At 38.9% G+C, this 26,905-nt stretch overlaps 1 protein-coding gene across 1 annotated transcript in view; it reads right to left on the bottom strand.

The window, feature by feature from the left end:
- Positions 1 to 8,772: 8,772 nt before the first annotated feature.
- LOC149174639 (uncharacterized) overlaps positions 8,773 to 26,905 on the bottom strand; it is a 180,090-nt gene continuing 161,957 nt past the window's right edge. Inside the window, exon 6 of the mRNA XM_089419367.1 lies at positions 8,773 to 9,309. Coding sequence (XP_089275493.1) covers positions 9,142 to 9,309 — 168 coding nt within the window. The 3' untranslated portion in view covers positions 8,773 to 9,141. The remainder of the gene's footprint in view (positions 9,310 to 26,905) is intronic.

The following is a 26,905-nucleotide window of genomic DNA, read 5'->3' as shown; positions in this document are numbered from 1 at the left end:
GGAGCTACAACCCCCATAGTTCTTGTACTAGCCGATCCATTTACTAGTACGCAGGCTGCTACCTGCTACAATGCTCCAAAGTTTTCAACTGCTACTGGAAGGGAGCTACCAACCCCTTAGCTCTTCTACTAGCTAAGATACTAGTACGTAGGCGCCGGCCTACAATCTTCTCTCCTCCAGGTACCACATTTCATACATTTTCAGACTAGATACTCCTGAAGCACAACACTATAATCTGAAGGCCACGTTTCATCCAATTTTCATACTGGACCCATCAATATCATTGAAGCACAAAACAATCAATACTAGCATCATCACTTTCTGAATCACTGAAACACTGAAACCCTGTCAACAACACAGTCACCAGAACACATAGCAGACTACAGAACTCTGCAATAACAATCAAACCCAACTGCAACTTCAAACATCATACTTCATTATGTATACACTACTACGATGAATCAAACCCGCGTATAGATCTATACATATTCAATCATGACTTTGCGGTTGTTTCAGACATCAGTCATACCCAAATCATAACATCCATACAATAAAACATGCATCAATAATTCATATCTAGTCTATCCATAATCAAACCATATAAAGATGATTCATTCCAAACCATTTGATCCCGATCTATCCTTAGATCTTGTTCTCCATCAACCGGTGAGATCTCTCTTTAGCTCATATCCAGATCTGCACCATAACCCAATCACAGTATTCCAGATCTAGCACTTTATCAGATATTCAATAATTCAGATGATGCTTTTCCAAATGATCTCCTTCCTCTTTTATAGTCTTAGGCCTTTCACAATACCACGGTCCAAAACCATAATAACACAATACCACGGACCCAATACTTGGGATCAAAACTTTTGGATGCAATACCACGGACCAAAACCATAGGATCAAAAATTGTCTGACTAATACCATGAACCAACCATGAAAGTGCGTGAGATCAACACTTTTGGATGCAATACCACGGACCAAAACCATAGGGTCAAAAATTGTCGGACTAATACCATGAACTAATCATGAAAGTGCGTGAACTTTTATGCATGAAGGGAACTTTTCTCTGCATGAAAGTGCGTGAACTTTTCTCTACATGAAAAAAACTTTTCTCTGCATGGAAGTGCGTAAACTTTTCTCTACATGAAAGAAACTTTTCTCTACATGAAAGTGCGTGAACTTTTCTCTACACAAAATAAACTTTTATCTTCATGAAAGTGCGTGAACTTTTCTCTACATGAAAGAAACTTTTATCTTCATGAAAGTGCGTGAACTTTTTTCTACATGAAAGAAACTTTTATCTTCATGAAAGTGCGTGAACTTTGTTGCACTATAATTTATCATTTGAGATGATTTGCCATCAAGGACAACACTTGTCTCATAATGCCAACAATCTCCCCCTTTGGACTTGATGGCAAAGCTAACCTGAGAACTGTCATTTGATTCCTTGAGTTTTCTGGCATCCCATGCACTCTGTCACATCTGATATCTCTTCCGTAGATTCATCTAAATATATATAAGTGAGTTGATCTTCTACGAGTTGGTTGCCATCAAGTACAACACATGCATCATAATGCCAACACGTCACTCAAGCAAGGTCAGGATTCTCATTAAAGAAAACCAATGGAAAAAGAGATGCATCAAATTGAAAAGAATGAAACATGGGAGATAGTACCTCGTCCAAAAGACAAGAATGTTATAGGAACCAAGTGGGTGTTCAAGAACAAGATGAATGAAGAAGGATAGATCATCAGAAACAAGGCAAGGTAGGTGTCCAAGTGGTACTCTCAAATTGAAGGAATTGACTTTGAAGAAACCTTTGCTCATGTGGCCCGATTAAAAGCTATAAAAATGTTCTTGGCATTTGCTTGTTTAGAAGGCTTCAAATTTTATCGGATGGACATAAAATCAATATTTCTAAATGGAGACCTAAAAGAAGAAGCTTACATTGAACAACCAAGGGGGTTCGATTTGGTAGAAGAAAAAGACTTTGTTACAGTAGATTAAAGAAGGCATGTATGGATTGAAACAAGCTCCAAGAGCTTGGTATGCTAGACTTGATCATTATCTTCAATGACAAGGTTTCAAAAGAGGAGTTGTTGAGAGCAATCTTTACATGAAGATAGACAAAGACAACTTTTTAAACACACTTGTGTATGTTGATGACTTGATTTTTGCCAGCAATAATGATGAGATGAGTCATGAATTTGCCCAAAATATGTCAAAAGAATTTGAAATGTCAATGATTGGTGAGTTATCTTACTTTCTTGGACTTCAAGTAACTTAAACCAAAGCAGGTATGTTCATATCGTAAGCAAAATATCTTAGAGATATTCTCAATCGATTTGGAATGGAAGAATGTGCCATTGTGAGCACACCTATGACCACAGGTTGCAAACTAAGTAAAGATAATGAATCCCCCATGGTAGATGCCACTCTTTATAGATCAACGATTGGAGTCGTCTTATTAGACCATCTCTTTGTTATCGATTTCAAAGGGGGAGAGCATGAACACAGGGGGAGCAACATGAGAAGCATGATAATAGGGGGGAGCAACAATATGATGACAAGAGAAGTAGTTTATGAAAAGTTGTTGCCATCAATAACAAAGGGGGAGCTTGTTGGAAGTAAAATTGTTATTGATGTCAAAGGAGACATCATCTCAAGGAAATGAGGTCATAGGCTCATAGAGGACATTATGCTCTTTCCAACAAGCATTTATTTGCCTCCTAACTCCTCATAGTTTGAGAGAAAATAATTTTACAAGTTGGAAGATTATATTTTTTTAACCTAGCTAACATAAGCCTACATGTGCAAGTTGGCTCTTCCTCCAAGAGATGGATCTCTTCGCAATAGGTCAAAACGTGTATAAATAGAAGGATTGAACTCGTCATTCTATACATCCACTTGGTCTAGATTAGAAGACAAGCCAAAGAGGAGTAAAAGAGTTCACAACTCATGAACGAGAGGAGGAAAAGAAGACAAGGATTATTTAGACATTTTTCTGTGGGAGAAATATGTATTGTTTCTTGCAATTTTCTGTGGTTGGATCTTGGCAATTGCAGACCTCAAGTGCAGACCTTCTACACCAAATTTGTGACCAACTAGAAGCTCGATTTGTGAATCTGTTACAAAGTAACTAAAGCTCGTATATGTGGACCTATTACAGAAGTATTCGAACATGTTGCAATAATTTTAGACGTGTGGCACTAGTTGAAGCTTGGACCTACCTGTGGCACAGTTGTATTTCGGACTTGTCGCAGTAATCTTAATATTTGGACCTGGACTTATGGACAGATCTACATTATTTACCTTGTGGAGACCTCTATCTGGACAAAACAAGAGTCTTGGACTTGTGAAGACCTTTGTAACCTCAGACCTGTGGATAGCAGTAACCCCGTATTTGTGGACAGTAGAAATCTCAAACTTGTGACACAGTGAAGCTTGGATTTGTGCCTAATTCAGGAAGCTCAAACCTATCATTATGTTGCAATAGCGGACTTGTGCCTAGAGAGTGTGGCTCGAACCTGTGGGCTTGTGATGACCTGTAGCATTTAAAAAGGATCTCAGACCTATCATTTTTGTTGAAGTTCAAACCTAAGTTTATATTGGATAAGTCCTATACTTGGAGCATACTTTTAACAACTTGAACTTGTAACCCTTGGTTTGAAGTCTGAACATCTCGTGAAAGCAAGCTTTTGGACATTGTTTGGAACAAGATTAAAGGAACCTGTGGCAGTTTTTTGCGCTTTTGAGCGCAGTTTATTGGGCATTGTTTGATACGATTTGAAGTCTTGTAGTCAAAAGTTTTGGGGTATTTGGAGCAGACTACAAAGAATATTTGGGAGGATAATGAGGAGATTTTGAAGACTAATTGAGTGAATCTATTGTGCATTCTTGAAACAGTTGTAACATTATTGAAGAAGTCCTAAAGCATTTGAAAGTAAGTCTTTTGTAAAAGAAAATTTGACCATGTTGGAGCTTGGACGTTGTTGAGAGGATTAGAGACCTTGTTTTGACCTAGCAGGAACATGAGTTTGTTGAAGGTTGGAGCCTGATTTACAAGAGGGTTGAAGTTCTCATTATTCTAATTAATAAATTTATTTTGTTTTACCTCTTCTGTTTTTTTTTCATTTTGTGATAAAAATCTTCACTGACATAAATAACAATTGAAAGAAATATTGATTAAACCCCCTACCCCACTCTTAGTGTTGCGAACATGTTGAGCTCTGGTCTTAACTACACTCGACTTCATAAACTTCTATTGTGGAATATTATGCCTCAGGAAATGGTATTGCTGTTGTTTTAATGCGAGAAGGTAGACCCATTGTTTCTGAAAGTCGTTTAATCAAGGGAAAGTAGTTACACAAACCTATTTCTAAGAAGGAAATGTTGGCAATACTACATGATGCCCTGAAGCAATGGTGCCCTTACCTAATGGGAAGACACTTCAAGGTAAAAACAGATCATGTTAGCCTTGAATACTTCTTGGAACAAAGATTATCTTTAGAAAAACAACAAAAAGGGGTCACAAGGTTGTTTGGTTATGGTTTTGGAATCATCTACAAAAAAAAGGAAGCAAAATGTTGTTGCAAATGCACTCTCAAGAAGGGACAAGGATGTGGAAGCATTTCTATATGTTATATCTATTATCCAACCTGATTGGATAATTGAAACAAGGGAGGAATGGAAGAATGTGTGGACACTCATTCCAAAGTTGCAACAAGGTCCAAATGCATTTCATACATTTATCTGGAAAAATTATTCATTATGGTAGAAAGATTGCTTATATCTATGTAAGAACTCTCAACTCAAACAAAAAGTTAGTTTGGAATTGCACACATTTCCTATTGGAGGGCACTTAAGATCTTTAAAAACTTACCAAAAGGTTAAGAAGGAACTTTTTTTGGATGGCCTTAAATCTGATATTCAAACTTTCGTGACAAAATGATTGGTTTGCCAACAAAATAAAGTTGAGACAATTAAGATCCTAGGTCTTTTACAACCATTAGTCATTCAAAATCAGCGTTGGGAGGTTTCAATGGATTTTATCATAAGTTTACCCAAGTCTGAAGTAAAGAGTGTCATCATGGAGGTAATTGATAGAATTGCCAAGTACATACACTTTTATGCATTATCCCATCCTTTCAAAGCCAATACAATCACTACTGCATTTATGGAAATAGTGCAAAAGCTACATGGAAACCCAAAGATTATTGTAAGTGACGGATCACATTTTCACTAGAAATTTTTGAACAAAATTATTTTCTTGTCTAAGTATTCAATTAGCTCATAGTTCATCTTATCGTCATCAATTTGATGGGAAAACTGAAATAGTTAAGAAATACTTGGAAGGATATCTTTGTTGTTGTGTATCTGATAAGCAAACATAATGGACTCTAGCAAAATGGTGGTATAACACTTCCTTCCATACCACAGCGAAAATGACCCCATTTATGGCAATTTATGAAAATCATCCACCATCCATCACATCGTCTTTGAGAGACAACTTTAAAGTTCAAGCAGTGGAATATCACATCAAGCATCAACAACAAGTTCTCCAACTCTTAAAAGACAACCTAACCTAACGCAAAATTAAATGAAACAAGCAAATAAACTTTGCAGTGAAATAAGTTTTGATGTGGGGAATTGGGTATTTTTATGACTACAACCATATAAACAAATGTCCCTCAAGCAAGCTAAGGATAATAAATTATCACCCAAGTACTATGGTCCTTACAAGGTATTGCAAAAGATTGGCATTGTGGCATACAAATTAGAGATCCATGCATCTTCGCGAGTACACCCAGTTTTCAATGTTTTATGTTTGAAAAAGGTTATAGGTGGCAAGCTCCCAGTTCAAACTATATTGTTATAACTTGACAAGGAAAGAAAAATCATATTGGAGCTTGAAGCAATCACGAAGACAAGAATCCAGCAGATATAGAATCAATCAATTTCATAGTATCTCAATAAGTGGAAGAACTTACCTATTAAAGGTTCCACATAGAAGGATGAGTATTTCATACATAAGCATCCATAACTAAAGCATTGATGACAACACTTTTTTAAAGGAGTGGGCATGTTAAGTCCATATAATACTTGTGTAGCCCCATATTGTTATTGTTGTGCTCCATAGAAGCCCACTATTGTTATTGTTGAGCCCTTACATTATTATTGATATGTAGGCCCTAATTATATTTTGACCCATTAAACTCCTATATATACCAAGGACGTCTTGTCATTTTAATCATTTAAGAATTGTTTATTTATGTGATGTAAAGAGAGGTTGCCCCCTCAAAGTGGCTTATTAACTAGTGGTTGATTTGTCTTCTCTTATGTTTTTGTGCTATTTTGATCTGAATACATAACACAAACATAAGGGGGCATTGTAAGACATGTTTTAGTAGCTTGCAAGAGGAATACGGATGAATCGAGTAGGTAGCCCACGAGGGGCAACTCAATTGGTGATTGTCATGTTATTAAGTATTATGTGAATTGTGAGATTCAAGGTTCAATCCCCCTCATGGATGTTTACCCCACAAAAGCAAAAAAGGAAGAATTGTGTAAGCCCAAAGGGCAGCAGAATGATGCTTTCATTAATAATAATAAAAAAGACATGTTATGAGGCACCTTACAACCACAAACAAGTCACCATAATAGTCAAATCATTGGTCCTGAGGTTGTAAATAACTAGATAGAAGCCCCCAATGTCATCTCGATGAAGCAAGGGAGTAACAACCATCTTTCTAAGTGCATCACAAAAGCACTTTGTTTGTAGTGGCTTTGTTAAAAAAAAATTACTGACAAAATAGTTTGTAGTCATCTAAATAGATCTAGTGAAGACACACTTTGTATTCTTTTGGTTTGTTGGCGAAAACCAACATATTTTTGTTTTCTTAGTCTAAAATAGAATATATACACCTCTATAATTTAAACAGTGTAATTACTACATAAAAGGAGTCCGTTGTTCCATAAACAAGGGGGTCTCCTACATCAATTTGAAGCCTAGTTAAATTGTGGCTTAAAATTAGAATATTATTACTATTTTCCTTAGTGATTTTTTGCATCTTGTAATCTAGCCATATGAGTATTGAACTTTTGTTAATATAAACTATCATTATTGTAAAATATTGGAAATTATCCTATTTTACAATACAACTCAATAGTATCAAATTCCAAAGATACAACCACATGCTTCAAAACCCCAAGGGCAAATTCAACCCAACCCAACCCAAACTAATTAACTATGACACCTCCAAGGGCATATCCAACACAACCCAAACCAAATTAATACACTATGAAAATGTGGGTGATATGTTGTTATATAAACTGTATATTTGTTTCTGCAAACTCTAAAATATTATTAACTAGGTGTATTTCCCTTCATTTGAGTTTCCTTTTATTTCACTTCCTTCTCAAATTAAAATTGCTTGAGATATCTAAATAGTTTTTATCTATCTATCATGAGCTAAATTATTTCATAGACATTGAAATGAGTATTGTGTCAAATAGATACTTTTAATTTGATCAATTCAATTTAGAAAATAAGTTTATTGGAACCATCTATTAGTAATGCCTCTCTAAGTAGTGCAATCACTATCACTACATTAAGAGCCCCTTTTCCTTAAAATCATATTATTATTATTAGTCTAACATTTTCTTAATATCAAATATCAACATCATTATTAAAAATAAAATAAAAAATTATCCCGTTTTATGATACAACTCATCGATATCAAATTCCAAAGATACAACCTCAAGGCTAGATCACAACCAACCAAATCCCATTTAATTAACTAATGTGTAAAAAGGTGATTATGTGAAGCAGTGTCATATAAATAATACTCATTTCTATAAACTATATAGATAATTGACAAGAAGATGTATTTCCCATGGTCACCATTTTCTTCATTTAAAGTATCTTTATTTTAGTTCCTACGCTAATTAAAATTGTTTCAGAGGTTGGGGCATTTTTTACTTGTTTCACCTAAAGTTTTGATTGTTCGATAGACATTGAATGACTACCGTGCATTAAAACACTGGTTTTAATTTTCTCACTTCAATTTACAAAATTGGTCTCTTGAGATTACATTACCTTCATAATGGTCAACCAATGCCATATGTGATAGATCACTGGAGATATTTTCCAAAAACCACAAAAACGTGTGAAACTTTGACACAAACACCTCAGAAATTTGCTAGGAAATAATATAACATGTGGATGATCATTTGACATTGTACCCAGCAGAAGGAATACATAAACTGATCTTACAACAAATATGGATATATCTAAATTAGATAAATTAGAAATTTCAAAATGCGCCTCTTCCTTCAACTGATTTCGACTATATCAAAATAAAGTATATTTCAGCAAACTTCCGGGCAGTGAAAGATCGCATCCAATTGTTACTTTCATGCTTTCTTATATTTCCATCGGGTTAATACTTCCGAGCACTGAAATATCGCATCCAATAGTTACTCTTCATTCTTCGCTTATATTTCCATCAGGTTAATTGCAAGCGCTAAGGGTTGATACAAAACCATGTTTTATTATGATTTCTAGAAGTTTAACATAATTATGAACTAAATCAAGCCCTGAATCACAGATGCATTCTAAGTAGTCCTATCTTGATTATAGTTGTGAAAACGGATCAAAAATCATACTAACTACATGGACATAAGCCACGATTTGTACAAACAACTCTGCGGCATCCCTGATATCCAAGAGCCTGGTCCTTTTTCCATGTAATCAATAGCAGCTAAAGCTCTTTAACGACCATTTACGGCCTTTTTCTTTCAGCATATTCTATATAACTGTAGAAAAATATAATACAAAATCCCTTGGATGGGTCCCTCGTATAAATAACAGTTCCTCAATCTTTCCCGGTATAAGGAGCTATATGAGGAAAGATATAGCTCACCAACAAAGACAGTCAACAATCTGACATGGAAGAAAATGACAGTAATCTGAGAATTATATAATATAGTAAAATAGATAAATGCAACGTATGGTATCAGTTGCAGCCAGAAGAGTTCATGGAGACAGCATCTAAAAGGATATTCCATAAACTGCTGCGCATGGCAAGAGACATAAAAGCAGGTGATTCACCACACATCCATGATAAGGAATTATCCAGTTTTAGAGTACACCTCAATCATGTCATCATCTGTCAAGCCAAGATCTTCAGGTGTTTGACTGGGAGATATTTTTTCCCCATCAAAGAAGAAAACAAAGTGTTCTCTTTGCCCATTGGCACGCTCATCATAAATCTTGAAAAGCTTTTCAAACTTGTCATCCTGGCACCAAATAAGATTTTAGTAAAATATTTCAACCACGTAACTGGTAAAATAAAGTATCTCTGACAAACTAATTTGCAATTCTTATTCTGCTATGTTAGCCATGTAAACAGCTAGATTGAAGGAAAAAAGCATAGCTATTGGGCATACTGTACTCATACAAAGATGAAAACAAGATTAGATTTCATTAATTACTTCAGTCTATCCAGCATAAACTGTACCCCAAATTCTCAACCAAACAAAAAATGAGGCCAGCGAAGTTTATCCTCCTAGTTTGAGCTCCCTAATATTTTTGATAGTTTTGGAAGAAGGCCGGGTAAATTCTTATCCCAGTAAGATAAATCCGAATGATAAAAGGATTTGATCCTGAGGTAATTAAGGTCCGAAAGAACGTTCTTATGCTCGACCAGTGGCATCATTTATGTGAATTCTGTGACCCAAGCTTGTGTCAAGGATTGTAGTTTGTCTTTCTAAATCCATGGTGTCAAGTCCGAGCTCCTTCATAAGTTTGTCATTTCTACAACTGTGTATCCGTGGATCAAAGGCCTGAGATCGTTGTAATTTTGATGTTTATGACAAAGTGTTTTAAAAACCAAGAGATCCGAACTTGACAGGACCCAAGATCATCTCTGCACAATCAATAGTTCAAGCTCATTACTGTGTCACAAGCTCGTGGAAAATTCATATTATGATGTGACAATGACTACTTAAGGGGGCTCCATTCTATGCATAAAGAAAATACGATATAAGAAGCCAATGTCCAAATATACTAGTTTTGGAAGAAGGCCAGGTAAATTCTTATCCCAGTAAGATAAATACGAATGATAAAAGGATTTGATCCTGAGGTAATTAAGGTCCGAAAGAACGTTCTTATGCTCGACCAGTGGCATCATTTATGTGAATTCTGTTACCCAAGCTTGTGTCAAGGATTGTAGTTTGTCTTTCTAAATCCATGGTGTCAAGTCCGAGCTCCTTCATAAGTTTGTCATTTCTACAACTGTGTATCTGTGGATCAAAGGCCTGAGATCGTTGTAATTTTGATGTTTATGGCAAAGTGTTTTAAAAACCAAGAGATCCGAACTTGACAGGACCCAAGATCATCTCTGCACAATCAATAGTTCAAGCTCATTACTGTGTCACAAGCTCGTGGAAAATTCATATTATGATGTGACAATGACTACTTAAGGGGGCTCCATTCTATGCATAAAGAAAATACGATATAAGAAGCCAATGTCCAAATATACTATCTTGTGAAGTGAAGGGAAAGTCTAATATTACTATAATCTATATCCCTGAAGCATGATCCGACCAAGAGGAAATCTGAATTTGCATATCTGAGACTTTGTTGAATTGAAGGATTGATCCTTCGCTGATGGCTGATGAACTTCTCTCTATACATTTAATTCCTAGTCGAAATTCACTACAAAGAGGCCGACCTAAAGCCGACCCTTATAAGTTCCAGACTAGAGAATCTATTATGTAGCCATGCTCCTCTATAAGTCTTCAATATTGTGATCAGGATTATTATAATTTTACTAATGATCTTCCTTTGAGTTTTGTTCAGACCTTTGAGCAATCAAAAATGCTGCATGACTCAGTGTCTTAAGTTGAAAGCTTGCAAAAATAGTGACGGGACACTACTATGGATGTTACTTGCCAATGTCTCTCTTGATGATCTTCTAAAATTCTGGCACGAATATTTATTACAAAAGCAATGTGATCTTAAGCATGTAGCTTTCAACATTGGAATAAATATAAGGATGTCGAGTTTACTTCATTTGCTAAGTCTGAAGTCTATTATTGCTAAGGATTTGAGGATTATTGAAATTGCAATTCCTAGGGTTTGAAAGCCTGAATGATTGACCAGACTCTTGAAACGTTTTAGGTTTGTTGAACTCTAGTAAGCATTTGTTCAAGTAAGCCCTAGGGTGTGTGAAACCCTAGGATTACCAATGTTGAAAATGATGAAGATAAAGAAGAGTGCAATAATGAACGTTACTCAAATCCTTTAGGTCTGATTGATGAGGATAAGCGTTAGGGTTTGTAAACCCTATTCTAAACCTGAAAGATCATTAGGGTTTGGAGTTAAAACACTATCAAGCCTAAAAGGGTTGGAAATGAAAACCCAACGTCTGTGGACTGATTATTTATGCTTAAATAAAGGAACCCTAGAAGATTTGACATCTTGATGATGAGGTTGATTTGTAGGTTGGATTCAAGAAGACTAAAGATCAAGGAGTTGTCATGATCCCAAAGATAAGTATCTTGTATTTCATTTATTATTTTAATCACTACTAACATTGGATTGTTTATGAACCCTAGGTAGGATTTGGGGAAAAAATCTAAATTATGACCGCTTGAAAGAAGAAACCCTAACTCTTTGATGATGTGGATATTTTTATTCTTGACGATGATATGGAATTCTTGACGTGGATTTCTTAATGATGATATGAACGATACATACTCCTTGCTGATATGATGATGTGAACTCTTTGGTGATGATGATATGGACTAATTAATGATGATGATGATGTGGACAAGAGTAACTTCTTCATGAATTGAGCAAGCTTCATTGGATCTAAGAAAGCTAAGATCAAGAGGAAGTTGACACACTCTCAAGAGATTAGTACTTTCTTAATTGTTTTTATTATTGTTTCATTATGAGTCTCTTGTCTTTGTATATCTTGCTTGGTTGCATTTGTTCTTCCATGGCCTCCTAGTGAGGATTGTAGGTACACGATGAAGACTACTAGGCTATGGCAATTGTTGGAAATGGATGGAAGAACAATGTAACAAGAAGACTCGTGATTGGATGAGCTTTGGACTAAGAGGGAGCAAACAAAAATTGAAGCATGTTTTGATCGATGATGAAAAGAAGTTAGCTGTGACTTGGGTAAATGTCTTGAAGAATGATGTGGTCCATATCTGTTGAAGACGAGTTTGTGACTTTTCTGCCATGATGTGTTTCTGAGAAGGATTGAGCTCATCTTTGTCGAGTGTAAGATGGAGCTGATTGAAGAATTGTAAGATTGAAAGTATGGGACGAGCCTAGTGAAATCCTTGTTGCGGTTGTATGGATTGTGAGTCCATGAACACTTGCTTGAAGAAAAACTTGAAGAAGATGCAAGATTATGCTATTGATTTGATGAATACCTCTAATAGGCTCATTAAACCACCTAATGTGTGAAATTGTTCTCTATCTAGACTGGATGTATTTTGGGAGTTGTGGATGGTCCTATTGCACAACTGAAGCTGGAAATGTATGGTTGTTGATCTATTTGATCTTTTGTTCATGAGTAGGTTGTTGATTTTGCTTTTGTGAGAAGCCACTTGTTGTCTACTAGATTCAACCATGATTGCTTCTGTGAGAAGCCCAAGAGAAAGCTGAATGGATAGTTGGATGTTTGATAAAACACTAAAATCCACCATGGCTACTTTTTTGTTGTTGAGTTGGTTGCTGATGTTTATGTGAAAACACTGGAATGGCTAAGAATCCCTTCGGGAAGGAACATTGATTGATAGCATCATGAATATTCCTTACGCTGTGTGTTGGGAGACCTATGGATTGGTCGAGAAGATTGTCACTCCCTTTGGCTGTGAGTCGCGAGGCCAGTGAGTCTGGTCGGGGAGCTTCGTTTTGAGGCATTGAATTTTGTGATCTCTCCCTTAGGTTGTGGGTCGGGAGACCAGTGAGCATGGTCAAGGAGCTTGGTTTTGAGGCACTGAATCTGTGATCTCTCCCAGAGGTTGTGGGTCGGGAGACCTTGTGGTCAGGGAGTTGTACCCTGTGTATATGACTGAAGTAGGGATTCCTCCCTTAGGTTGTGGGTTAGGGCACCTTATGGTTGGGGAGATATACCATGTGTATATGATTGAGATAGGGATTTCTTGATTAGGTTTTAGGTCGGGAGACCTTGTTTATGGTCGAGGAGATGTACCTTTGTGCATGTGATTGGTTTGGCCTCATTGATTGATCCCACTAGTCAATAGGGCACTAACCTGGATGCCATGGAGTTGTGGCTTGTGGGATGTGTTGGATGTTATGTATCTTTGTTAAGTTATGGTATGTTCTATGCTTAGAGCAGTTTACTTCTTTTTATTATTATTATCCACAGATTAGCAATCACATGTACATAAAGTAAAGTGCAGATAGAACATTAAATGATCGACAAAAAACAAGCTAAGACAAGAGACACAAGATGTGGCGGCTAGCCAGGGACAAACCCCAATATGGGGAAACCCTTTGATCAAATCTTCTTTTATCTTCAATAATTCAGCAGAGAGAAATAGTACAAAAATCTGATTTTCATTAGCAGCATCAAACCCTAGATCAGCCCTAAACTAGGGTAGAAAATATCTTGCAAACCGACCGTCGAATTGCCTTGATTCCTTCACCAAAATGTACGACCTTCTGAGGAGAGTCGGTTCCACCTACAACGCAGTTCTGAGAGAGAGTCTAATGGTCAACACTGGTCAAACTTCCAATTTGCAGTTGCAGCCCTAAATTCTGCGTCCTTCCTTCCACATGTGTGATAGAAGAGTCCCTTTCTGCACAGTAGGAGAAGAGCCTCTTTTCTGCGCAGGAGAGAGAGAGATGTGATGAGAGTGAGTGTCCAAATGAGGAAAAGACCTCCTGTATTTATATACAAATGTTGATGATGAATAGATGCATCTGTTGGGCTTCTGAGCCTACATGAGTTGTTGGTCGGCTTGATAATTATTCCATAATCAAAATAAATTCATATCTCCATAAATACTTATCGAAATCAGATGATCTTTAGATCAATCCTACACCTCTCGACGAGAGGAATCTAGGAAAAATATTATCAGCCATGAATAAGGTGACCCACATGGAGTTTGGCCCTAGTTGCCAATTTTAACACTCCCTCTCAACTAGGGAGAACTTCATCAGCAATTCGTCTATCTGTCGCTACTATTCATCCATCAAATGCACTGCCCTGTACAACTTGACCCCTGCTCTGCTCTATTCTATTATGCCTTGTGTTGATATGCTATGCTCTGCTCTGTTCTGCTCTGCTCGAATTATGAAGAAGAAGTGATCGAGGATGTATCATACCATCCTCCACTGACTCAAAGTCAATCTCAGAGTGTGTACCACTGGTCCCAGACCAGTCCTCAACCGACCCGAAGTCAGTGTCATAGTGGGTACAACTCCTACCACTGGTCCCAGACTAGTATCATTGATCCCAGATCAATGAAGGTCATCCTAGCATAGGGAGTACAGTAGATACAGTGATGCGTCCATCGGTACTAATATGATCCCTATCCTCATTTCCCTGCTCATTGATCAAATGAGAGGTACTTCCCATGAGTCCCAGACTACATGGGTAGGATGCCTCGACAAGAGAACTAATCAATCCTATCCACAGGAGAGCGAATCATCCTGTCCCACAAGAGAGCGAATCATCTTGTCCCACAAGAGAGCGAATCATCTTGTCCACAGGAGATCAAATCATCCTGTCCACAGGAGAGCGAATCATCCTGTCCACAATCGCCATGGAGAACACATCATCCAAGCCCACAGGAGAACTAGTCATCCTATTCCACAGTCGCCACGAGGTGTCACAGGGAAAGTTTGATCCTTTTACCTTGTACAAGGTGCACCACCAAGGGATGGTGAGTCACCCTGTGCTCATATGTCGCTCCAAGAACTACCCCGCGCCCCCCGGAGCTCCTAGAGCTCAATACTTATACAGGACCCTCATCAGAGGGTCTTTGAATGACAACAAGTCGTTCTCGCAAAGTCAGGAATTTGACCTTCCCTAGGGGCTTTGTCAGAATGTCGGTGACCTATTCATCTATACTGATATGTTGGAGCCTTATTGCTCCTCGCTGCACCATATCTCGAATATAGTGGTACCTGATATCGATATGCGTGGAGCTATCATGAAATATGGGATTCTCTAAAAAACAAATCCCACTCTGGTTGTCACATAGGATCACGGTGGTATCCAATGTAAATCCAAACAACTCACTAAAGAGCTTTCGCAACCAGACTGCCTCACAGGAGGCCATGCTAGCAGCAATATACTCTGCCTCAGCGGTGCTCAAAGCCACCGACTTCTGCTTCTTGCTCATCCAGGATATCGAAGCAGATCCCAAGGAGAAACAACACCCGAAAGTGCTCTTACGATCCACCACACTGCCTGCCCAATCAGCATCAGTGTATCCAAGTAGTCTCACATCTCCGGCAGTGTATCTTAACCCATAAGTAATTGTGCCACGAAGATATCTCAACAGATTCTTGGCACCAATCCAATGTATGTGGTGAGGTTCAACCATATGTTGACTCAACGTGTTGACTGCAAAGCATATATCTGGACGAGAGTTCACTAAGAACATTAATGCTCTGACGAGTTGACGATACTCGGTGGAATTTCGTAAAACAGGTCCAACAGCGCTACCGCTTAACTTCTTAAAGTCAAGCTCCATCGGGGTAGTAACAAGCTTGCAGTCCACCATACCGAATCTTTCTGATATCTTCACCACATATTTTCCTTGAGATAGGAAAATTTCCCTTGGCCTCTTCCAAACTTCAAGTCCTAGGAAATAATGCATCAGTCCTAGGTCCTTCATTTCAAATTCAGAAGCCAACTCCCTCTTACATTTGTGAATGAGAGGGTCTGCACCTGTTAGAAAGAGGTCATCCACATACAGCACCAGTATGAGAGGTTTGTCATCTTCAACCTGAAGTAAAGGTTAGGATCGGCTTCACTCCTAGTGAATCCCAGCTTCATCAAGTAGCTATCGATCCTCTCATACCATGCTCGGGGTGCTTGCTTCAACCCATAGAGAGCCTTCTTCAACCTCCATACATGAAATTTTCGATCATAAATCTCAAATCCTTCGGCTTGCTCCACGTAGACCTCTTCTTTGATTGAACCATGCAAGAACGCGGTCTTGACATCCATCTGATGTAGGTTCCATCCTTGTGAAGCCGTAAGGGCTATGATCGAGCAGATGGTTGTATATCTGGCAACAGGTGAAAATATATCATCATAGTCTATACCTTCCTTCTGGGAGAAGCCACGAGCGACAAAACGAGCCTTATACTTTTCCGTACTTCCATTTGCTGCATGCTTTATCTTGTAAAGCCATTTAGAAGTGACAACTGTCTTGTCCTGGGGTCTAGGAACTACTTCCCAAACATCATTCTTCATAATAGACTCATATTCTTCGGTCATAGCATCCTTCCATACTTGATGCTTGACGGCATCTGAGAATGATGAAGGCTCATTTTGTATGATCGTGCTCATGATGGTCAGGTATCCCTGATACCTGTTAGGTTTCTTACTTTCACGGAAGGTTCCTCGGGGTGCAGTGTGTCCTTCAGCATCATCGAGTAGCCCCCTAAGCCAAGAGGGCCTCTTCCTAGAAGAGGAAGGCTCAAGTGGATCAATAGGATCCATGGGTTCATCCACATCGAGCATTATTACATCATCTTTTTCTTTTGGTTCCCTGGTGTTAGCTTCTTGATAGCTCCTTAAAGTAGGAAGATTGTTCACCTTGCTGAGAGCCATATCTTCATCAAAGGTGACATCATGACTAATCACGACTTCCCTTTGACATGCTACATAGATTCTATAGCCCTTAGTATTTTCACATTAGCCCATGAAGATTCCTTTCTTTCCAAATGCACCCAATTTATTCATTTTCTCTTTCGGCACATGAAAATACACAGGGCTTCCAAAAATTCTAAAATGAGATACATCAGGTTTCTTACCAGTGAACATTTCTTTAGGAGTCTTGGAACCCAATGCTTGATGAGGGCATCGGTTTTGTACATATACGACGGTTCTTGTAGCTTCGGCCCATAGAAACTTCGAAAGTCTTTGATCATGGAGCATGGCACAGACAGCTTCCACAATCGTATGGTTCTTCCTTTCCACCACACCATTCTGTTCAGATGTATATGGTGTAGTAGTCTCCCTCTTAATGCCAGCCTCTTTGCAGAAGTCATGAAACTCGTTAGATTAATATTCAGTCCCATTATCAATCCTTAAGATCTTGATCTTCTTTTCGGTTTGATTCTCGATCAAGGCTTTGAAGTGTCGAGACCAAGAGAACACTTCATCCTTCTTTTTCAAAAAGTATAGTCATTTGTAAAAGTAAGATAATATGAATATCCTCCCAAGGAGTTCACAGGCATCATACCAGATATGTCTGAGTGAACCAACTGTAATATATCGGAGGTCTAGCTTTGGCTTGAGGGGAATGATCCCCTTTTGAGCTTTCCTTCGGTATATCCCGGGACCCGAACATACACCTTCTTTCTCTACTCGGAATTTGAGCATCCCTGTCACCATTTGTCGTACATCGGGTAGAGCTTTATAATGAAGGTGGGCAAACCTCCAATGCCAAAGTTCGGACTGAAGAGATGTGTCACAAGACATGACACCTAGCGGACTTCCACCAACCTGATATAATGAATCAACTCGAAACCGAAGAGTGAAGGCATCTTTAACATTGTTTTTCCATACACGTACCTTGCCATCGCTGAAGGTCACCTTGTAGCTTTTGTCTTCCATTGCCGAGATGGACACCAGGTTCTTTTTGAGGTCAGGTACATATAACACATCCTGCAAGTGGATCGTATTACCTTGATTCAATTTAAGAGAGACATTGCCTACACATTTCACGGGATATTTCATATTATCTCCAAGGACAATTTCCAGGTTAGTTTCTTTCTCTATTAGATTATGGAGAACTTCTTTGTAACCCGTGAAGTGCCTTGAGGCACCACTATCAATAAGCCAATTTCCCAGAGAGTCCGAAGGAGCAGAGGTAGATAGAGCAGCTGGTAGATAATATTCATCCTGTTTATTGTCAACGGTGTTAGATTCATACCTGGAATTTCTAGCCTTCTTGAATGGTTGTCCTCTTCCTTGATTTCCAGCACTCCTTTTACCTCTGTTATTAGATTTGCCATTCCTTTGATTGCATTTGAGAGGGATTTTGATCATCATCCTGGTGAGAGTTCCTTCTATCAGGGCATTTCCTTGCATACTGACCTGCTTTATTGCAAATGTAACATCGTCCTTTTCTTCCACCCTTAGGTCCAGCCTTTCTTTTTGATTTAGTCCTGGAATTATTTCTTTTCTTAGCATGAGAAGAAAAGGCAGCAAGAGGACCTTTAGGCATGGGCATTTCTTGCTCTTCTATCCTTGTTTCTTCTTGAATGCATCTTGCCATTAATTCCTCGAAACCAGGAATTACGTTATTGTTGAGAAGAGTAATCCTGAACACGTACCATTCGGATGGTAACCCTCCAAGGGTTGAGAGTGTCATTTCCCTACCAGTAATAATTTCTCCAATAGATAGGAGATCGTTCTTGATCTCGGTGATTCTTAAGAAATATGCTTGCGTGCTCTCATCTTTGCCCTTCTTAATTTCCTTCAGCTTATTTCTAAGGAACAAAACTTGATTTGCATCATTAACTTTAAATAAACTCACCAGTCTATCCTAGATTTCCTTGGAGGTGTTCAGATCGGACATGTAGGCCACCAAACGTTTGTTGATAGAGTCCCGGATGATCTTCTTAGCTTTTACTTCCCCTTGGTCCATTTGTTCCTAGCAACAGCGAATGCATTTGATGGAGGCTCAGCAATTCTGCCTCTCACATGGTCCAACACTTCCTGCTCTTCTAATGTTAGATCGGGAGACATCTTCCATCCGTGGTAGTCAGACTTCTCACGGAGCTTGTCTTCAGCAAGGAAGTGTGTTTAGGACCCCATGAATTCTTTTAAGATAGCCTGCCAATCTTCTCTTTGTGATTGCTCTTGCTCTTGCTTGGGCTTTGTCTTCACCTCAGCTCTGATACCATGTTAAGTTATGGTATGTTCTATGCTTAGAGCAATTTGCTTCTTTTTATTATTATTATCCACAAATTAGCAATCAAACGTACATAAAGTAAAGTGCAAATAGATCGTTAAACGATCGACAGAAAACAAGCCAAGACAAGAAACACAAGATGTGGCAGCTAGCTAGGGACAAACACCAATATGGGGAAACCCTTTGATCAAATCTTATTTTATCTTCAATAATTCAACAGAGAGAAATAATACAAAAATCTGATTTTCATTAGCGACAACAAACCCTAGATCAGCCCTAAACTACGGCAGACAATATCTTGCAAACTGACCGTCAGATTGCCTTGATTCCTTCACCAAAATGTACGGCCTTCTGAGGAGAGTCAGTTCCACCTACAGCGCCGTTTTGAGAGAGTCTGATGGTCAACGCTGGTCAAACTTCCAATCTAAAGTTGCAGCCCTAAATTCTGTGTCCTTCCTTCTACACGTGTGAGAGAAGAGTCCCTTTCTGCACAATAGGAGAAGAGCTTCTTTTTTGCACAGGAAAGAGAGAGATGTGATGAGAGTGAGTGTCCAAATGAGGAAAAGACCTCCTATATTTATATACAAATGTTGATGATAAATAGATGCATATGTTGGGCTTCTGAGCCTACATGAGTTGTTGGTCGGCTTGATAATTATTCCATAATCAAAATAAATTCATATCTCCATAAATACTTATCGGAATCGGATGATCTTTAGATCAATCCTACACCTCTAGACGAGAGGAATCTATCAAAAATATTATCAGCCATGAATAAGGTGACCCACATCGAGTTTGGCCCTAGTGTAGGAATTTACAGGGTAAGTTCCTCAGACAGAACACCAAAAGGACACCGCTCACAACCAGATCGCAGATCAATACACCAGTATTTTGACGTGGTTAAAACCCTCAAAGAGGGAAACAGTCCACGGCCTGAGCCAACGCGGCCACTTCAGGCAATTTATTAATAAAAGAATGAAAATTTACATATGTTTCTCTCATGCACGGATTACCCTACAAATGACCCTCCATGCGCTTTAAATAGAATTCATGGACCAATCGGGTGTCAAGCCACAGATCAAGTGTCGGTAATACCTAGGAGAGAATGAACCGTCGGATCACTACATATCGTGATCGTCGGATTGTAAGTTACAAAATGTACATAGTAAAGAAACACACTTTACCTAACTCTATACTAGACCAAGTTGTACTTAACTATTTCCTATGTGTCGGAATATCCTAACATCCCCCCTTAAGAACAACTTGGGATAGGATTGAAGGATTTACAAATATGACACAATAGGAGAAGGAAGGAGGCACTAGAGCCTATCCCCCCTTAGGGACAACTTCCTAAACTCCAACCATAAATCGAAGTTTAGTGAACTTCGCCTCTGTGAGAGCCTTTGTGAAGATGTCTGCAACTTGATCATCTGTTGAACAATATTGCACTTCAAGAACATGGTCGTGAATGAGCTTTCTGATGAAGTGCATGTGCAGTTCAATGTGTTTGCTGCGCTGATGTTGGACTGGATCTTTGCATAGCTGAATGGCACTTTGATTATCACACCAAAGTGTAGTCGGATGATGCTGCTCAAAGCCAAACTCTGATAGGATCTGACGAAGCCACAAGGCTTCCTTACTAGCTTCTACGACACCACGATACTCTGCTTTTGCTGATGAAAGAGAAATGGCACCTTGTTTCTTGCAAGCCCATGTAATAGGTCCTGAACCAAGAGTGAACACATAACCGGCAGTAGACTTCCGATCATCAGGCTCACCAGCCCAATCGGAATCAGTGAAACCAACCAATAGAGGAGATGCTTCGGCACTGTAATGAATCCCAAACTGAATTGTACCTCGAACATAACGAAGTATTCTTTTAGCTGCTTTCCAATGACTTTCACAGGGGTTTTGCATGAACCGAGCAACAAGGCCAACAGCAAAGGAAAGGTCAGGACGAGTATGGGTTAGATACAAAAGTTTTCCTACAAGTTGACGGTATAAGGTAGCATCAACTTCAGGAGAAGTACAAGTGACTGAAAGTTTGACTCCAGACTGAAAGGGAGAAGGAGCTGGCTTACAGTCTTCCATGTGAAAATGACGTAGAATATCACAAGCATACTTGGACTGGGAAAGGGAAATACCCTCCTTGGATTGCAAGACTTGAAGACCGAGAAAATAGTGTAAGTGTCCTAAGTTTGTCATTTCAAATTTCCTTTTAAGGCTAGACTTCACATGGTTTATAAGGTTGGGATCACTACCAGTAAGGATAAGATCATCAACATAAAGAACAAGGATAATAAGAGAGTTGCCCACTTTCTTGGTGTAGACAGTATTGTCAGAATGACACCTAGAAAAGCCAGATTCTAAAAGAAAGCTATCCATTTTGGCATACCAAGCCCGAGGAGCTTGCTTGAGACCATAAAGGGATTTCTTAAGTCGACATACAAGGCTGGAGTCTGTTTGTATGAAACCAATGGGTTGTTCCATATAGATTTCTTCATGCAAGTCCCCATGCAAGAAGGCAGATTTAACATCCATCTGATGGACTTCCCATTTGAAAGAGGCAGCAAGGAAAAGAACAAGGCGGATAGAGTTCATTTTGGCAACAGGGGAGAAGGCTTCAGTGTAGTCAATGCCTTCAACCTGTGAAAAACCCTTAGCAACAAGACGAGCTTTATGTTTATCAACTTTCCCATCTGGTCCATACTTGGTTCTGTAAACCCATTTGCATCTAACAAGTTTTCGTCCCTTTGGTAGAGGAACAAGATCCCATGTATCATTTGCCAACAATGAATGATATTCTTCATTCATAGCTGCTTCCCAATCTGGATGGCCTGAAGCTTCTGCAAAGGTGTCAGGATCATAATTTACTGGAGCTTGAGCCAGTAAAGAAGAGGCTCTCTCTAACTGAGAACGTGTACGTCGTTGATCTGTAGGATCACCGGCAAGATCACCTGCTGCATCTCGAGTAGCACGAACCCATTTTAGAAGCTAAGGAGCTGAAGGAAGATCCTAAGATGGTGGGGGAGGATTGTCATCCTCACTTTCATCATCTGAAGAAGAAATGTTTTCAAAAGTAGAAGAGATAGGGAGAGGTGGCACAACCGCCGGACTAGGCTCGCAGGCCGATATAGTGGAATAAGTCTATAGCCTTTGACATCTTCAGAATATCCAACAAAAGTACATTTTTACTCTTAGGTTCTAAAGCTTTATGCTTTTCATCTGGAATATGGGCCCACGCTTCACTTCCAAAAACACGAAAGTGACTTACATCTGGTTTGATTGAGCTCCATGCTTCTTCTGGAGTGATATTCTTTAAAGCCTTAGTAGGAGTGCGATTTATTATGTAATTTGCACAGTTAATTGCTTCTGCCCAAAAACTAAGACCAAGTCCTTTAGATTGTAGCATACAATTAGCCATTTCCTTTAAGGTGCGATTCTTCCTTTCAGCTACACCATTTTGTTGTGGAGTATATGGAACAGTATGTTGCATTTGAATTCCATTCTCAGTGCAATAGTTGATGAATGTGTTTTTAACATATTCTCCGCCATTATCAGATCTTAACTTAAGAATTTGATGTCCAGATTGTTTTTCAACAAAGGCCTTGAAGGCCAAAAAAGTGTTAAATACTTCACTCTTGAGTTTTAAGTATACCCAAGTGCGTCTGGAGAAATCATCAATGAAAGTTAAGAAATACTTGCAGCCAGAGAATGACACAACTGGAAGTGGACCACATAAATCACTATGCACAAGCTGTAAAGGGGCTGAGGCGTGCCAAGAGGCACGTTTATCAAAACTGTCCCGATGATGTTTTCCGAGTACACATCCGGAACAAACACCATCTCTGCAAGATACCATAGGAAGACCTGTCACCATATTTTCTTTACATAGATGCTGAAGGGAGCGATAGTTTAAGTGACCAAATCGCTCATGCCAAAGTTTGTTCACTTCATCGTTATGAGCAACAAATACTGAGGGAAGATTTGATGACCGAAAGTTGTGAAACTTATACAACCTTGTAGAATCATCAGCAATGCCAGTAGCCAAAATCTGTTTAGGATCTCTTAAGTCCTTGATTACAACATCATGAGGTGAAAATTCAACGATTTTACCTTCACCTGAATGAGTTATCTGATATACAGATATAAGGTTGTAGGATAAGGTTGGAACACATAATACATCATTAAACTGACCATTGTCTAGATGAACAGTGCCAGTCCCTACAACACTAAGAGATCTATCATCACCAACATATATATTTTTGGTGTTACAATCATTTAAAGAAGAAAACATGACTTTGTTTTTGGCCATGTGATAAGAAGCTCCAGAATCAATGAGCCACTCATGAGAATGAGAAGAAGAAGATACATTTAACGCATAGCCAGACCGAGATGCTTGACAACCACATGCAGAAAGTGCCATTCCTGAAGATGAAGTTGAAGTTGAAGATTGCCCCAAATGGATGTTATGCTTCTTCATTGCTGCTTCCAAGGCTTCCATCTTCTTAAAGCATTTTTATTCTAAGTGGCCATCTCGATTACAAAAATTGCAATGTCTATCAGTCTTCTTCCCTTTGTTTTTATTTGTCTTATCATTTTGTTGAAATGATTTTTCATTTTGGGGCTGAAATTGCTTAGGACCCTTGTTTGGTTTAGGACCATTCTTTTTAGGATATGACTTCTTAGGATTCTTTGAATTTGGTTGCTGCTGGGCGGCTAACGCTTTCTTGGAAGAGTTTCCAAGATTAAGAAGACCAAGGTGTAAGAGTTTTTCTTGTTCTCTTATTAAAGAATCACAAAAAGAGTCAAAGGAAGGGGGCTTGTAGTCTGTTCCTTGAGAAATGAAGGCTTCTCTTGTAGAATGGAAGGTGGAAACAAACACAGAGTAGGCTGGTCCCAACTTTGTAAGAATGGAATAGATAAGGTTACTATCTTCTTTCTTAACTTTAACACCTTCCAAAAGATATCTAAGGGTCTTGAACTTGGACAAGAAATCTTCAATGCAAGAAAAATTATTAGGGTCCAATGTAAGCAACTCATTTTCAAGTTGATGGGCTCTAATTTCATTTTTAATCCCAAAAACTTTATTGATTTGTTTCATTGCTTCATCAGGAGTATCAATTTCTGCAATATGGAATCTAAGATCTGGATAAATAGACATCCCTATCAATCCACGTGCTTGATCTTGCCTATTTTCCCATTTAGCAACCTTATCTTCATCCTTCGGTTTCTTTTCTTGGCCTGAGGCTATTCTGTAGAGACCTTTACTTCTAAGTAAATCCTCAATGTAAGCCAACCATTGGAAGTAGTTGGTGCTGTCAAGGGTAACTTGGTATTGACTTTCCATTTCAATGGAAATTAAAGCTAAAGATGCTGAAAATAAGTGTTCCAATGGATAGATCTCGAAAAATTAGGCTGGTTTAAAAAAAACGGCTCTGAAAACGGCTTCCGGATGAAGAAGTTATGGCTTTTTGAAAAAAAGTTGTTGAAGTTGCCGACGAAGTGCGGGAATGTGCGGAAATGAAAAAGTCCGCCCCCACAAAATGGAGACTTGAACCCAAGACCTCTACTCTCTTAAAATAGCTTTGAACCAATTGATCTATACAAAAAATTTGAGAGAGAGAGAGAGGGGGGGGTGCTTTGGGTTGCGTGTTTGCTTTGAGAAAGCTCTTTTTCCCTACAAAACAAAAAACACAAAACCCAACACGGACATGCAAAGAAAACGAACCTTATGGCTCGAAGTTAGCTTTAGCCAAAAACTAAATATTTTCAAAAATGAACCTTGCGGCTCAAAATTAGCTTTGGCCGGAAACTAAATATTTTCCTCAATGTTTCTGATTTTCCGAGATCACCCTAAGGCAAAGGGAAAAGAGCATACGCATGAGAAAAATCCTTCCTTTCTGTTTCTGATTTGCCCAGATCGCACAAAGTCGTAGGGCAAAGAGCATACGCAGAAATGAAAGGTATAGATCCAGTAATAAAAAAAGCTAAATAAACCGAAACCGAAATAAACAGAGAGAAAATAACAGTAAACTGCAAATAAACACTGTATACCTCCAGATCTTAAAAATGACGCAGCTAGGGCTACCGGAAACCTTTTCGCGTGAAACGAAAGGGGTTCCTCACTGGAACAGATGCTCCCAACACAACAGAGCAGTCCTCTCGGCCCGAAAGCAGTCAGAAACAGCAGATCTAGGAAACGGCAGTCGGATGCAGTTCTACCGGCTTCAGATTTGGATCACCAACGGACGCGGCCCTCAAATAGCTCTGATACCATGTGGAGGTTTGCCGTTACACCAAAACCCGCAGGTGTTGGTAAACATTACAAGCCAGTAACTAGGATCCCCAGGGTGGAAATTACAGATTCTATAGAGGTGAGGTGATTCTTCCAACAGGTTATGGGCCCATGTTTAGGTTTGTTGTTACACCAAAACCCGCAGGTGTTGGTAAACATTACAAGCCAGTAACTAGGATCCCCAGGGTGGAAATTACGGATTCTATAGAGGTGCGGTGATTCTTCCAACACCCCCCCTCAAATGCAACTTGGGGGAATCAAACCTGGGTCCAAGCTCTGATACCATGTAGGAATTTACAGGGTAAGTTCCTCAGACAGAACACCAAAAGGACACCGCTCACAACCAAATCGCAGATCAATACACCAGTATTTTGACGTGGTTAAAACTCTCAAAGAGGGAAACAATCCACGACCTGAGCCAACGCGGCCACTTCAGGCAATTTATTAATCAAAGAATGAAAATTTACATATGTTTCTCTCATGCACGGATTACCCTACAAATGACACTCCATGCGCTTTAAATAGAATTCATGGACCAATCGGGTGTCAAACCACGGATCAAGTGTCGGTAATACCGAGGAGAGAATGAACCGTCGGATCACTACATATCGTGACCGTCGGATTGTAAGTTACAAAATGTACAACGGTAAAGAAACACACTTTACCTAACTCTATACTAGACCAAGTTGTACTTAACTATTTCCTATGTGTCGGAATATCCTAACACCTAGTTGCCAATTTTAACAATCTTTCCTTATGATGTGACTCGTAATCTCTCCCTTAGGTTGTGGGACGAGGGTTCCTATGGATTGGTCCGAGAGATTGATATTGAGAGAGAAAATGAAAAGCAACTCCCTTGTTGAAGAAAGTGTAACTAGGTTCGGTCTTCATAAATGTAATTTTGACATTTGTATTTATTCAAGAAAAGAGAATATTTTTATATTATTTGTCAATGAGTTTCTTGCTCATTGAAGTAGGTCAAGGACATGTTTAAGTGCTTCTAGGAAGTCAAAGTGTCAATGTATTTACGTAAGACCCTTAGAGGGCATGTTACACTATGTATAATATTGTATAAGGTCAAAGGAATACCTCCAAGACAAGTGCAAGTCCTCTCCATGCAGCAACATCCTCCAAAAGGAAGCTAAACGATGAAAATGCTGAAGAAACAGTCAAGTTGGCCTAAAGACATCATGTCGACCTAATGTCGGCATAAAAGAGGGCCAGTCCTCTATATATAGAGGTTGTCCACTCCCCCTCAACGTCCTCCATTAATCTTTGAAATTAGAAAGTAAATTAGGCAAGAAAATGAGGGAAAATCCTAGTCTAAAGGGTCTCCAAGACAAGCAAAGGAAGGAGGAAGAAGGCTGAAGTGAAGAGGATTGTTTCTAGGGCTAGAAACAGTCACACGTGCAAAGAAGAGGGTAAGTCTACGGCATAATAACAGTT

Source organism: Pinus tabuliformis, chromosome 4_1 (genome assembly GCF_031772625.1).
Source record: "Pinus tabuliformis cultivar Carrire ecotype Pingquan chromosome 4_1, CPIR1, whole genome shotgun sequence".
NCBI lineage: Eukaryota > Viridiplantae > Streptophyta > Pinopsida > Pinales > Pinaceae > Pinus > Pinus tabuliformis.
Note: the sequence above shows the minus strand (reverse complement) of the source record. Positions and strands in the feature narration are given on the sequence as shown.